Source organism: Gadus chalcogrammus, chromosome 11, assembly GCF_026213295.1.
Source record: "Gadus chalcogrammus isolate NIFS_2021 chromosome 11, NIFS_Gcha_1.0, whole genome shotgun sequence".
Taxonomy (NCBI): Eukaryota; Metazoa; Chordata; class Actinopteri; order Gadiformes; family Gadidae; genus Gadus; species Gadus chalcogrammus.
This window is the reverse complement of record NC_079422.1, coordinates 4,541,859-4,556,900: the sequence shown is the minus strand read 5'-3', so window position 1 is coordinate 4,556,900 and position 15,042 is coordinate 4,541,859. Positions and strand designations below refer to the sequence as shown.

General features: G+C 45.3%; 1 protein-coding gene across 2 annotated transcripts; it reads left to right on the top strand.

Annotated features, from left to right (window-relative positions):
* Window positions 1–56: 56 nt before the first annotated feature.
* On the top strand, window positions 57–14,963 carry l3mbtl1b (L3MBTL histone methyl-lysine binding protein 1b). 2 transcript variants are annotated; one of them, XM_056602519.1, is made up of 22 exons: window positions 57–820; window positions 2,403–2,546; window positions 2,633–2,819; window positions 3,340–3,730; window positions 5,144–5,276; window positions 6,507–6,558; window positions 7,413–7,507; window positions 7,608–7,712; window positions 7,813–7,948; window positions 9,400–9,491; window positions 9,582–9,733; window positions 10,141–10,217; window positions 10,715–10,800; window positions 11,230–11,340; window positions 11,444–11,567; window positions 11,854–11,953; window positions 12,087–12,290; window positions 12,445–12,600; window positions 12,758–12,816; window positions 12,926–13,098; window positions 13,213–13,275; window positions 13,394–14,963. In XM_056602519.1, exons 2-22 carry the CDS (start codon window positions 2,436–2,438, stop codon window positions 13,520–13,522), a joined length of 2,736 nt encoding a protein of 911 aa, XP_056458494.1. In that variant the 5' UTR covers window positions 57–820; window positions 2,403–2,435; the 3' UTR covers window positions 13,523–14,963. The 2 variants fall into 2 exon arrangements, with proteins under 2 accessions (XP_056458494.1, XP_056458496.1); XM_056602521.1 differs by lacking the exon at window positions 57–820 and adding an exon at window positions 831–1,466.
* Window positions 14,964–15,042: the final 79 nt, after the last annotated feature.

The window sequence follows — 15,042 nt, the reverse complement described above, 5'->3', positions numbered from 1 at the left end:
TAACATAGACTCTGAACATTTTATTAGACGTTTTACACGTCTTCCGTTGGCCTATGAAAGCTGTAATGGTTCACCGCGCTGTTCCACGCTTATGGACCAGATCCCCGCCTCGGAGCACAGAATAAAGACAATGACCCGATCTGAAGGCGCTTTTTGGTTACTTAGCCGTCTCACTGCGTGATTCATGGACCAAATTAGCGACTTCTTAATATCGAAAATAACGGTAGCAAGTTGGCGTCTTTTATCGTTCATTAGTTGACCAACGTGTAGGCTACTTGCAGCGTACTTTCAGTGACGTTCAGGAGAGGTGCAGCACCTACAAAGGCACAATCATAGGAGACCATATGATAATAGATACCAAGTTGTTCAATGGAGGTTGACTTAAATTGGGTATGACCTGATTCCTTACATGGTTAGGACACTAACAACAGTACGCATACGGGTGCCACGGCGTTATCCTTTATTGCTAATGGCGTACAGTGAGACAAATGAGGTGAATGTGTTTTGTTGATCATAATAGTAAGGATATAGTATATATACTACGTATTCAGACCCTGCAACGTCCCTGCGCTCTTCTCACTCACACTTCTCCACCGCAGTGGCTTGGGGGGATGGATGGAAACTAGGACCCAAACAACACTAACTATTAACCTTCAACTCCGTTAACTGGACTGTGCACGTAGTTACACTTCATACATGGTCCTGTGTTTATCAAGGATAGCGAAGCTGAAGTTTTCCAAGCCCTAAAGTTGTCAGGCAGCGCGTCCGACACGCATGCGCGTCCTGCTCCGGCTCTAATAAGAGTTAAAACACAAACGAGGTGAGTTCCATCATCTTCTTACAATACACGCATGAATAGTCACTTGTTACTTTTAACAATATCACAATTTGATTATCCAATGTCTATTTGTTGGGGCCTATTAGATATCAATATTTATACTTTGATATGAAACGAAGAGAATAAATCGGGTTTTCAAGTTTCTATTGAAGAAATTAATCAACCAACAATATTTCCCCTTTTGAACAATAACGCAGTAATCATGTGGAACATGCATTTTTTCCTGAGCAATAATGTCATGACATGAAATGCGTTTTTTTGTTGTTGTTAACATGGGAACTTATTTATTAGATTGTCCTTAGCTGGCTGCATCAAGTCAACACAATGCTATCGCTAGCCATCATCAATTCAGTTCAACGGAGTGAAGCTGCTGCTAGCTACAAGCTAAGGCTAGCTGGCTACCGAACCGCCCCCATTGAACTGGACGTGTGGCTAGCTACAAGCTAGCAACCAATCCTCATTGACCTGAACGGGGTTCTAGCTACAAGCGGCTAGCTGGCTGACGAGCCGTCCCCATTGAACAAAATGGGTTGCTAGCTACAAGGCTAGCTGGCAAACTAGCTGCAAGTATGAGCTAGCAACCTGGGCTGACATTCCGTGACAAGGGGAAAGTAAAGAAAATGGCCAGGTCGAGGGAAAACACTTTGTCGTGATATGACACGCAACACTTGGATACTTGTTTGATCCGCGGTGGCTTTGTGCGAATTGTTTGAATGGATAACTTAAGTAATTCACATAGTTTAAGCGTGTTACTGGCCTCTTCCTATGCTCCGCCATTTTGTATAAGACGAATGCTAATCATGGGCGCTCTTGCACACTTTATTAATCACGGAATAAAGACGAGGTCGTTAAAACGACCCCAAACCTGGCCCTGACCGTGTCGGATGGACCATTGCTTACTTTACACATGGTTATAACTGTCAAATAAACGGCCACTATAACCCCAATACAGTCCTAAACGTGCGTCAAGACTAAAACGTTATATCGTAATCTTAATTTGATTAAAATCAATTTTAAGTTATGCAAATCGTTACAGAAAACAATGTTCTGATTGAAACAAATGTACACTTTATCATATAGTTTGTTCACTATCAAGCCAACACCCTATTTTAGAAGATATTGTTAAAACGAGTAAAATATGAACTTGTGTCGTTAACTTTAAGTTGGCACATATTTTCTCTTGATCGTCAATGATCTTGATGAAGGTTTGTCCTAATGGGCCTGTTTGTATATGCATTTTCCCCCTAATTGGTCTACAAAACAATATTGTTATTGACTGTTTTGTCTGAAATCGGAGTGCATGGTGTATCCTGCAGAACGGCACGGAGCCGCCCTCTAGTGCCGATGCATTGTAATATAAATATACACATTGATGAACAACGATCATTTAGAAAATTGTGCTTGGAAATTTAAATGCAAACACATATTCTTGAAACAAGTACCTTCTAACCAATTGGGCAGCTTAATATAAAAAAAAAAGTATGCAAATTATGATTTTCTTACTGCGAATATAAATGGTTGTTGCTTTAATTATTTTACTCTTTTGTTTTTTAAACTACATTAGGTGTTAATAGGAGTGTGGAGGGAAGGAGAAGAGATGACTGACACTCCACCCAGTGATGGCCCTTCACAGGGAGCAGACTTTGACATGATAAGTGGACTGGACTGGAAAGATGGCATTGCCAGTCTTCCAGGGAGTGACATTAAGGTATACACCACATTGTTTCGAACTTCTACCTTCCTATTTTATCCGCATTTGTGTGTATCATAGTCTAATTGATCTCTATCCCTCAGTTTCGCATGACAGAGTTTGGAACTCTAGAGATGGTCACGGACCCAGAGGTCAAAAAGAAGGAAGTAGAGGCCGGCATTGAAACATCTGACCCAGCACCAGCCCAAAGTCCCACCCCCCCACCAGAGGGAAAATCAGACACAGCCCCAGTCCCCCCAGCCAATCAGACGAAAGCAGGTTCATCTAAAGGTAAATCTCCTCCGGACCAGGGACCTCAATACCTGTCACATTGCATATCCGTCATGTCAAGGGAAACATTTCAAATGTTTGAGCACCTGCCGTCAGGGAAACACAAAACCCAGAGGATGACCAACCGTTTGTTCCCCCAAGCAGTTAGGCTCTTGGAGGAATCCGATGCTCCCAAACCAACCACACTCAAAAACAGATTATTTAAATACCTATGACTGTAATTTGCACAGCATTATGCACATCTTAACAAAAACTGATTATTTAAATACATATTTCCACAATTTGTACAACATTTTTGCAGATCTTGACAGAAACGGAGTATTTAAATACATTTTTTTTATTTTTTTATTTTTTTATTATTTTTTACTATCTTATTACTCTTCTATTGTTGCTACTATGTTGAGTTGTATGGCTGTTGAGGAACCAAGCATATTACTTTTAGTCTTGTGTACTACTGTAAAGCAATTCTGATTCTGATTCAATTCATGCCCCTTGTCTCTCTCTCTTGTCTTGCCTCCAGTCACTGCTCCTGTTCTCCTGTCTCTTGAGCCCTGCAGCAAAGAGGGGCCAAGCGTGGAGGTGGGCCCCAGCACGTCGGTAGGCCCCAGCACCGTCAGAGGCTCCAGCATTGAGGTGGGCCCCAGTGCGGTGGTAGGCCCCAGCGCGGTGGTAGGCCCCAGCGCAGTGGTAGGCCCCAGCGCGGCGGTAGGCCCCAGCGCGGTGGTAGGCCCCAACGTGGACAGGGCCCCCCGCACAGTGGTGGGTCCCAGCATGGAGGTGGTCCCAAGCGCCAGTGTAGACCCCGGCACAATGTCAGTGACCTGTGGGGCCTGTGGCAGCTGCGTTTCCCGGGAAACTCTCATTAAGGGCAAATTCTGCAGCTTGGCGTGCGCCCAGCCGACAAGTGGCAGGTGAGGTCGACTCTCAATTACCTTTCTATGTGTCTCTTATCTCTCTCTACATCTGTCTCCCTGGACCTCTCTCTCTGTATGTCTCTCTATGTCTGCCTCCCTGGGCCTCTTTCTCTCTTCTCTCTCTATGTCTGCCTCCCTGGGCCTCTCTCTATCTCTCTCTATGTTTGTCTCCCTGTGCCTCTCTCTCTATCTCCCTCTATGTCTGCCTTCCTGGGCCTCTCTCTATGTCTTGATGTCTCTGTTTCCCTTGGCCTCTCTCTCTATCTCTCTATGTCTGCCGCCCTGGGCCTCTCTCTCCAGGGCTCAAGACTGCGACCAAATGTTCGCATTTTGCGACCAAAATTTGAGAGTGTGCGACCGAATTTTCCTTCTGGTCGCGCATTTGCGACCAGTAGATTTGCCCCTTTTCTTTTACACGTTAAACGTGGATGGGGCGCGTCAATGAATCCGGAATCTTTAGCAGGCCAATGAGTGTAAGAAGGATATGGAATGTCAGTGGCTAATGGGTCGAGGGGGAGGGTCCTAGAGATTATCGAGCGCGCGTAAACGTCAGTGCGAAAGAGAAAGATTTCACAACCTGCTACGTGCGTTTACAATGATTGACTCCTTCTTCCGAACTTCGGCTAGTGTGCCAATGCAAGTCAGTCCTGCACGGGTCTTATTTTACAAACCCCGCACCCGCCCGTACCCGCAATACTTAGCCCGACCAGACCCCCTATAAATTAATATTGACACCCGAATCCGCACCCGATGGAAAATTAGAAACATTAGATGGGAATTACACTATCTGGTTTTGGCTTGGTGCTTTAGATTGTTGTGCAAAAAAAGCACATCATCCACTGTTTTAGTTGACTCCTCCGCTCCTGATTAACATATCCAGCACCAGTGAAGTCTCACTCGCAATCGCAAAACCCGCGTCCGACCCGCGCTGTTCAGGCGTCCGACCCGACTCGTTTCATCCAAATTGTTCTGCTTTGGGTGCCATAAAGGTTTTTTCACACGGGAGGCGTTTGTCGGGCCTGATAATGCATTCTCAATGGAGAGGCGAGCGGGCAGAGAGGAGGCTCAATTAACGGTGTGTGCCCCTAAAATTTCTGGTTGCGCCCCTAAAATGTTCAGTTAGGGGCCAAAGTGCTCCTAGTGAAAAAAGTAAGTCTGGAGCCATGCTGTCTATGTCTCTGCCTCCCCGGGCCCCTCTATCTCTCTTTGTCTCTCTTTCTTTGATTTGTGTCACTCACCTGTAAGTCTCTCTCTCTTTCACTATGCCTCTTCTCTATATAAATATACAGTATAAATACGTTTAGGTCCCCTCTCTGTCTAGGTCTCTCTCTATCTGTTATATCACTCTCGTAGTGTGCATGGGATGGGGCTGGTTGGCGGTGGGTCAGCTGGGTGTCTCTGTGTGTCCAGGTCGTCCCCAGGAGAGACCAGGGAGAGCCAGGCAGTGGAGTGTGAGAAGCTAGGTAAACGGGTGCGCAAGAAGAGGAAGATCTATATGGACTCTGGGGACGAGGAAGAGGACAACAACCAGGAGGAGGAAGAGGTCAGTTGGAACAACATTGTTCAGTCGGAAGCAACTGTGGCAGGCAATCATGTTAAATGCTCTGTTTTCATTATTAGTTTTTATTGTTTACATTCTTTCTGTGATCTATTACCGTATTTTATCGGACTAAGCCGCGCCTCTTTTCCCATCTTTCGATTCTGCGGCTTATATAACGGTGCGGCTAATGTATGGATTTTTACAGCTAACGGCCACTCAGAAAATTAGTACTCGTAGCTTAAATCAGTATTCGGAATCTGAGCTTCGTTGTTTTTTTTCACGTACGTGACGTTACCAGAGCGAGGGAGGCCAACTAAGCGTCAGCGACACCAAGCAGAGAAGCGAGAGAGGTGAAGGAAGAATAGATATCTTGTTTCCCTTTACTTTATAACAACATTAGCGGGATCTCCCGTATTACTTCGGGAAGTAATACTTAGCGAAATGCTAACCTTAGCGTAGTTGTTTGTTTACGTTCACTGTACAGCGCCGCGCCAATCAACTGACTGGCTTGCTGCAGAGCGTGAGTGTCTTGGGAATACCCGGACAATATAATAGATATAATGTGGACACATAAGACAATCAATATTCTGTATTTGTTATGGATTTATTATACAAATTCCCTGAAAAGATGCACGTTCCATGATTAATTGAAAAGCTCCCGTAAGGGCTGAGATGGCAGAGGACAGCTGATTTGGAACGGAGCAACAGCTTTTCGCTTTCACAGGGAAAAACTAAGGAACTTCAACCTACTTAGGCCTACTAATTAATGTTCAAAAGCTATTAAATCTTCAACAATATATGCAGATACTGTCAAAATCGGTTCCAGGGAGTATATAGGGATTATTAATGTGATTTTTGATGGTGTTTTTCTGGAACGAATATTTGAATATTCGCTTGGAAAAACCAACGAGTATTCGAAGCCTGAAAAATGGCATTCGGGCCAGCCCTAATGGTAATTAAACATTAAAACACCTGCGGCTTATAGTCCAGTGCGGCTTATATATGTACACATCATTCAATTTAGCTCCTGCGGCTTATACTCCGGTGCGCCTTAAAGTGCGGAAAATACGGTAATCGATAGTAAAACTGAAATACTTTGGTGTTCTTCAAACAGAAACATGATTGAGTGATTTAAGATATTTCAATACTTGGATTGGAAAACCCTTCAACTAATAATACAGTTTTATCCATACAAATGTCTCATTTTCTTTTTCTTTTTCCCTTCCCCACCAGGAAAAAGCCAAATCTTCCAAGGGCAGGAGAGCTGCCAAGCTCGCCAGACTAGGTACAATCAGATTGTATTGTATGTGTTTGTATGTGTTAGAAATTGTACGATGTTGTACCTGTTTGTGTGTTTTTCTATAAAGCTTTTATTAGCATAACATAGTGGTTTGATTTCTGTACATGCAGCGTAAACAGTTATGTTTCTTTTTTTTTGTTCCTGCATGCATATGGTTTCCAAAATTGTTGCCATGGAAACTGCTGCCAAAAAACCAAACACAACCAAAAATGGACAGTGGGATAATAGGAGTTGAACCTCGTATTGTGTTATAACTAGAGCTGTCAGTTAAATGCGTTATTAACGGCGTTAACGCAAACCAAATTTAACGGGGTTACATTTTTTATCGTGCGATTAACGCAATTATTTTATTAAAAAACAAAGAAGCAGTAGCCTGACTGCTATGTTCAAATGACATTTGTTCAAAGCAGTCGTTTAATTGCACTATAGGCTCTTTTTTTGTATCGTCCTGTTTTGATCAGTGTATATGCCAATGTTGTTATCAATAAAAAATCATTTTCACAAGGCAAGCCGATGCACTTCACCATGTTGATAAGAGAATTAAAATGAGAAGAATTATGGGACAAAAAAATCAAGGGATATTTAGCATAGAAAAATAATTTGCGATTAATCGCGTTTAATTAGAGTTAACTATGACATTAATGCGATTAATCACGATTAAATATTTTAATCGCTTGACAGCTCTAGTTATAACATTCATCCCACTTGTCAGACACCTCGTCACATGGGTCAAAACTGATGAATTTATATGATAAAATATGGTAACAACAAAACGGATATCTGATAACCTGTCGAACAAGTTAGACTTATTGTTTGCTTCTTGTGGTCCCACCCACAAGTGACAGCCCCGCCCAATAAGAAGCGTGCGTGGAGCTGGCCTGCATACCTGGAAGAAGAGAAGGCTGTTGCTGCCCCCGTGAAACTTTTCAAAGAGGTACCCTAGCCCATCTGCGTCCACCCACCCACTGTTCGCACACCCAGACCCATTCTGCCAAGCCGCTTCCCCCCTGACGGCGCTTGTGTGTGTGTTGCAGCATCAGTCATTTCCACAGAGCAGGAACAGCTTCAAGGTGGGGATGAAGCTGGAGGGCCTGGACCCCTGCCACCCGTCCCTCTTCTGTGTGCTCACTGTCGCAGAGGTACGGTCCAAAGCACCGTACTAAACCCTTAATAACATTTTCATTGTTCATGCTAATGCCCCGTATATTCACACGCCCATAACCCCTCCCCTCTCCTCAGATCCAGGGCTACAGGATAAGGCTGCACTTCGATGGCTACACAGAGTGCTATGACTTCTGGGTCAACGCCGACTCCTGGGACATCAAGCCAGCCGGCTGGTGTGAGAAGATGGGACATAAGCTGCTGCTGCCAAAAGGTAAACGCACGCACAGTAGTGACATATCCATGCGAAGTATGTATCGTCTTGGTATTGCAGTATGGGGAGGGTGTTTTGAGTAGGAGTAAAACATTCTTGCATTCTGCTAGGGCTGGCCCGAAGACATACTTCAAATATGCGTTTACAAATGTCAATCAAATATCCGGTAAAGCCGATTCATAGTGCGTATCTTTCACTGCCTGAACGTAACAGCTGGAGAACACTGCTGGACACCCAACTTTTTACCAGCTAATCTTTTTTTTTCCTTTTCATTTCTAAAGCGGTTCAATTGGTTTCACAAAAAAAATATAAATATTTTTTGTCTAACATTGTTTTCAAGAAACAAAGCGAAGCATGTGTTGTCTTTATACTACGAGACGCGCCCCGGCACTCCGGGGCTTGTCTGGTGAGACCCACTTTACATCCAAGCTCTGCTGTGACCGAGTCTGAAACCCACCAACTTCCTCCTCACAGAACGTAGGCGGTGCTCAGGCTCCCAGAGTAGAAGGCACTGGGGCCGATAAAGTAAATCTAGAGATTATGTGCACTTTAGGGCTGTCAAAATTGCTCAAAAATGACATTCGAGTGTGCGTTTGGAAAAAAATCACGAATTCGAACTATTCGAATATCTGGTTGCCTATTTTACGCAGTTGCCGTCAATATGTCAATAATGCGACAAAACCATGGTTCAAATTAGTGGGATATATATATATCCTATATATAGGGCGGCGGCTTCCTGCTGGGCATTTCCTTACTTTAAAACGAGGGACATCGCGAACAGACGGAGGCTCATTCACAAAGCAGTTAGGCGCTTGTACCGCGGGAGTGTTTTTTCACATTCGAATATTATGAGGGACATCGCGAACAGACAGAGGCTCACTCACAAAGCAGATAGGCGCTTGTGTAACCGAGCGTTGGCACTTAGATATTTATATGACAAGAATGACACAAGCGTGGAAGGGATAATAGTCTCGTTTACTTAGTACCTATCAGAAGTCACCCAGTCACAGCGTGAGAGCTGGAATACCTATATCCAAGTACGGAAACCCCGAGGGGATAAAATACATTCGCTCTTCACAATACTAGTCTGTTACACTTGTACCGCGGGAGTGTTTTTTCACATTCGAATATTATGAGGGACATCGCGAACAGACAGAGGCTCATTCACAAAGCAGATAGAGGCGCTTGTACCGCGGGAGTGTTTTTTCACATTCGAATATTAATTTTCACGTTCGAATTCGCGTTTTTGGATACATTTCGAACGAATATTCGAACTTCGAATATTCGTTGACAGCCCTAGTGCACTTTATTATAATTTTTTCCGAATCAACTTTTATTTTTTAAATAAGCAGGGTTATATGTGATTAGGTTAGCACTGTTAGCCCCTGCATCCCTGCACAAAGCACCAAGGAGCAGCAACATGGTTAGACGTCTTGTGTTCAATCCTCCAGGCTGTAAGGACGGGGAGTTCAATTGGAGCATGTATGTGAAGAACTGCAGAGGGCAGCTGGCTCCCAAGCACCTGTTCAAAAGCCTCAACACGGTGAGCAGGGGCTCCTTCACTGGGTTCAAATTGGATCTTCAATGTGTACACTCGCATATAATATCAATATTCTCATGTGATTGGACTCAGTCTGTGACTCCCTCCGGGTTTCGCATGGGGATGAAACTGGAGGCGGTGGACAGGAAGAACCCGTCGTTGATCTGCGTGGCTAGCATCGCCGCCGTCGTTGACAACCGCCTCCTCATTCACTTTGACAACTGGGACGACACGTACGACTACTGGTGAGTGGCGTGCGTGTGCGTGTGTGTGTGTGTGTTTGTGTGCGCGTGTTACAATCTCTAGGTCTCATAAAGTTTGCCAACGATCCCTTTCAACTGTTCCAATCTTCAAACTTAGAAATTTAAAGGTTTAATAAAGCTACACATTTTACATATTATAAATCACTTGTTTTAAATATAATATATATTTCGTTGAAGCACGTAGTGGCATGTCAAGTGTTTCTTGGCTTACACATTTCTATCAAATGACATAAGAATATATTCATGAAAATGTGTTTTCAAATTATGATATGCTTTATTGTACTGATTGGCAATATTTCTCTCTGTGCACCATGGTACAATTGCTTTTATTTTCCTTTATTTTTTATTTTTATATTTTTTATTTTTTAAATGTGCGACTGTGTGTGCAGGTGTGATGCCAGCAGTCCATATATCCATCCAGTGGGATTCTGTGAAGAGGCTGAGCTCACATTAACCACCCCTGCCGGTGAGGATTTCAACTAGCACACATCTGGTTACTAAAGTACCATTGTGATCTCCCTGCCACATTTTTAAATGAATCAGACGGGATTCACAGCAGACAGTCCAGGACAGTAATGGGAATAAAAAGTGGATAAAACCTAAAATAGTCATGATAATATAAAACTGCAAATTAACAAAAATAATGGGTTGAAAATACTGATGCATACTTTTGAGGTGAAAAATTTTAAATGCAAAAAGTAAATGTAAACAATACATTATAGACCGTTTAAAGTACACAATATTGCCAGTATATCTGAAAATGTATCAGTTTCTGGTCAGTATGTAATTAAACAGCATACCAATGCACTGGTCAGTTCCTCTGGTCTCAGTTCATAATAGAGTCTGTGAATTGTTTGTTCGGCGACTGACATGTGTGTGTTCGGTGACTGACTTGTGTGTGTTCGGTGACTGACTTGTGTGTGTTCAGTGACTGACGTGTGTGTTGTCTCTCCACTGCATCAGAGTACAAGCACCCCAAGAGCTTCTCCTGGGACAAGTACATGGAGGAGACAGGGACACAGGCCGCCCCGGCACGGGCCTTTAAACCGGTAACACACACACACACACACACACACACACACACACACACACACACACACACACACACACACACACACACACACACACACACACACACACACACACACACACACACACACACACACACACACACACACACACACACACTCTGTTTCCTATGCAGTGACCTTGGCAGTTATAGCCAAATTGCTATGCCAACCTTACCCCTCTCTTTCAGAATATCCCTATATTCTTGAATAAATGTAACAATCATAAAGGATTTGGTAGCAGGGGTAAAACTAGTGGGCAGTTGTCAATATCCTCTGGATGGGTGGTTCACATCCCTTTAACCTCTAGAAGGGACGCCTACCCCCCTCACTGTGGAGGAGCCACCCAGAGGACCCTCAAGAGGAGTTTGACCTCCGCTCACCCCCCCCTCTGTGCTCTGCCCCTCCCAGAGACCCCCACACGGCTTCCAGGTGGGCATGAAGCTGGAGGTGGTGGACAAGAGGAACGCCATGCTCATCCGCGTCACCACCATCTCAGACGTGGAGTACCACAGACTTAAGGTGAGTGGAGCCCCGGTGTCCGTGGTCGTACTAAAGGGCCCATGGCGCTGTTTGTTGGTGAGTGGGTCTTTATGTGCTGGCCCCACCCCTTCCTCCGCCCCAGGTCCATTTTGACGGCTGGAATGCAGAGTACGACTACTGGGTGGACACGGACAGCCCCGACCTCCACCCTGTCGGCTGGTGTCAGAAGACTGCTCACCCACTGCAGCACCACACGTCTGAGCCAGGTACAGACAGACAGACCTTTATAGACCTTGGATAAAAATCAGATCAATCAAATGATATCGCATGAAGAAAATTAATGGCATGACCCATTGGATCATATGGTTAGGTCCTGTGTTAACGGACGGGTCTCCTAGCATGGTCATAACATACTTGAAGGTGACTGTCTGTCACATGGCCTCCCGCCACCCTCTAGTCTGAGGGTCAGGGAGACCCTGAGAATTAGGCCGCACCAGGAGAAGGAAGCAAAAGAGAGATGTGTTAATCTGGTTGATTTGTGCCTGTTTGTAGGCACTGTGGACATAGGGCTGCCCCCAGGACAAGGCTGTCCCACCCAAGGGTGCAACGGGGTGGGCCACGTCCGAGGGCCCCGCTATGGAACACACTACACGTCAGTACAAGTCCCTGTGTGAACACTCACAACCTCCCCCACAACTACACATGAGTATGGAGGCTCTTCTGGTGAAGTTAAATGTGTGTGTGTGTGTGTGTGTGTGTGTGTGTGCGTGCGTGCGCTCGTGCAGTCAGGTCAGCTGCCCGTACTCTGAAATGAACCTCAACAAGGAGGGTCTGGTGCCTGATCGCCTGAATGGGGAGCGACCCATGACCCTCGGAGGTCCGTACCAGCGGGCGCGGCGCCCGGAACTCAACCAGACGAGTCCCTCGACGATCCTCCCCGCACCCCCGCCGGAGCAGCCAGAAACCCCTGACGACACCCAGGCTACCAAGTGAGACCCGACTGCTGTTCATTGATTTGTTTTGACCCTCGTGCTCCCTAAGTGTGTTCCTGTTAAGGAAAAAGCATCGAAACTATCGGGCTATACACTGGCCTGTCAATTGATCTCACTGGAAAAATAGAGCAGCTTTTGTCTGTGTTGCTAGGAAACCTTTGGCAGTTGAAGCGGAGCGAACTGGACGCAATAGCCAGCCCGAGCCACAAGGTGGAGCCAGCGAGCCGAGCAACAATGAAGCAGCAGCAGCAGCAACAGCAGTAGTGGTCGTAGCATCAGCAGCAACAACCACAGCAAGACCAAAACGGTACCACAGCATCGAGAATAAAAAGTTGACTCAATATTGACTAGAAGACTAGATCTTGCCATATATTAGTAAAATTGTTGATCATTATCAATTCCAATCATCAACCTTCAATGCAATTTCACTGATTTGTCCATCGATTTACTCCACTGTTCTACAGGTCTGCTCCCGTTCCTAAATACCTGAAGATGCATTATGTCAAAGAAGAGATCGGAGATGGTAAATGTGTGCTATTGTGTGTTCAGAAAGGTGTCCTGTAATGTTAGACGTTCCGTTTCCCGCCTTATCATTACTTCATTCCTTATTCTGCCTCTTCTTCTCTCAACAGCCTCGCCAGACTCTATCTCTCTGCAGCAGGCCCTCCACGAGTCCGTGTTCTCCCCCGGCATGTCGGCTTCTACCCCCCATCGTGTGGCTCTGTGCTGGGACAAACACTGCCAGCTGCTCCCCGAGGTCCTGGGACTCTCCGCCAAGAGAGTCGCCGCCTGGAATTCTGAGGAGGTGCGTGGTCCCGCCGCAGTCCAACAGGAACGCTCTTTTGAACATGTGTCTCTGTGTCCTCTGGCCTACACTTCTGCTGACCGCTGTCTGTTGGTTGGTTTCGGTGTCGATTAGGTGGCCAGTTTCGTGAAAGGACTTCCGGGTTGCAAAGAGCATGCCGCCACTTTTAGAACAGAGGTAAGAACGTATAGTTGTGTTTGTGGGGACCTCATGAGGTGTACTGCCACTAGGCTGTCGTCAGGAACCCAACCCTCTCTCTCTTTCTCTTCCTCTTCCTCTTCCTCTCTCTCTCAAGCAAATAGACGGCGAGGCCTTCCTGCTTCTCACCCAGGCAGACATCGTCAAGATTCTGTCAATCAAACTAGGCCCCGCCCTCAAGATCTACAACTCCATCCTCATGCTGAAGAACGCAGACGAGGAGTGAGACGAGACCAGCAGCCCGGCCTCAACTCTCCTAGCCCTTAACCGCTCCCTGAGCTCAGCAGGTCTCTGCTCTGAGACATTGACATGAGCCCCCCCCCCCCCCTCTCTCCACAAGATGGCCTCTCACTAGTCCTCCGACTGCACAGCAGAGGACGAGGAGAGGAGACGGAGGACAGGGAAACAGTCTTTTCCGCCAGCCTGGTCTTTGCCAAGGACTTAAATGGAAAGAGGTGTTGCATTGTAAAATAAGGACTCCCTATTTATGTTGTTTTATTTTGTGTGGTTATTTTTTGTGGGAGGGGGGGTTGATAATTATATTTGTCTGAGTCGTTGTATAACGTCTTAGCTCTAAGCTAAAGGATCAAATGGAAAAAGGTAAATGTTTTTATTTTTTTGCATTTACTTGAAAGTGTCCATTGAAAAATAACAGCAGCTGCACAAACAATCGTAAGCGAAGGGTTGACAGGGGGACCTTATTGGGCAGGAGGTTGTTCCTCTGCTTGGTTCCTGGTGTTTACTTCGTCCACAAGCCCTCCAACAGATCATTATCAGATGATTCTTGGCCTCCACTTTGATGAAGCGGGGGGCATGGGGGCGTGTGAGTGTGTGTGAGTGTTTGTGTGTGTTGGGGTGGGAGGTGCATGTGTGCCTGTGAGAGTGGTTGAGTAACAACGATTTAGCACCAGCTTCAATGTGTTGCATTTCCTGCAAGGATTGTTTTTAATAGGTTACGGATGGCCAAGGGCTAATATTCAGCTTAGCCAGGTGAACTAGTATGACCAATCAGCTGTTCTCCCTCCAGTCTGTTAGCTTTTTGGAATAAACCGCGGAATTCAATTGAATGTAAAAAAACAAAAATATATATCTGTTGTTTGGATTGCTATTGTTTACTGAATTCGGTTGTATTGACCTCTGGCGTTTAGTGTAAATAGTGTAAAGTAACATAACAAGCTGTATTGCTATGGTATCCCTGCTTCTTTATGCAACGGTTTAACCCCGCTGTGTGGCGAATTAAACTCCAATTTGTGAAATCTGAGAAATATTTCAAACGCATTGTAATCCACTGCACAATCCAGCGTTAAATGACGCACGTTTGGCGATAACGCATAACGGTAATTGTTCATATTCGGACCGCTTTTATTTATGTATTTTAATTTAAAGGGTCACGGTACGCAATTGTGTGTTGAAAGTTTACCCTGTGCTCTGGACGTTTGAGTGGAAGAAATAAATGAAACGCGCACTTATGGCTGTTCTTACTTGACCCGCGTGCCAGTGGCGCGCGACTCAAAGCCCGCGTCCTGGGAGTAGCGCCTCGGGCGTCACGTGACCCGGCGTGTTCTTGTTACACGCGCTCAGATCCAGATCAGTCTGAGAATCATAACGGCACAACGTCCACCCTAATACCTGAATTGTATTGGACTTACCTTTCATTTGTTGGGGTTATTAACTAACGCTCTTAAATGTATAAATTAGGGGAAATGTAGATATGTTTTCAATCCTAATACAAAATGATGAGTGCTG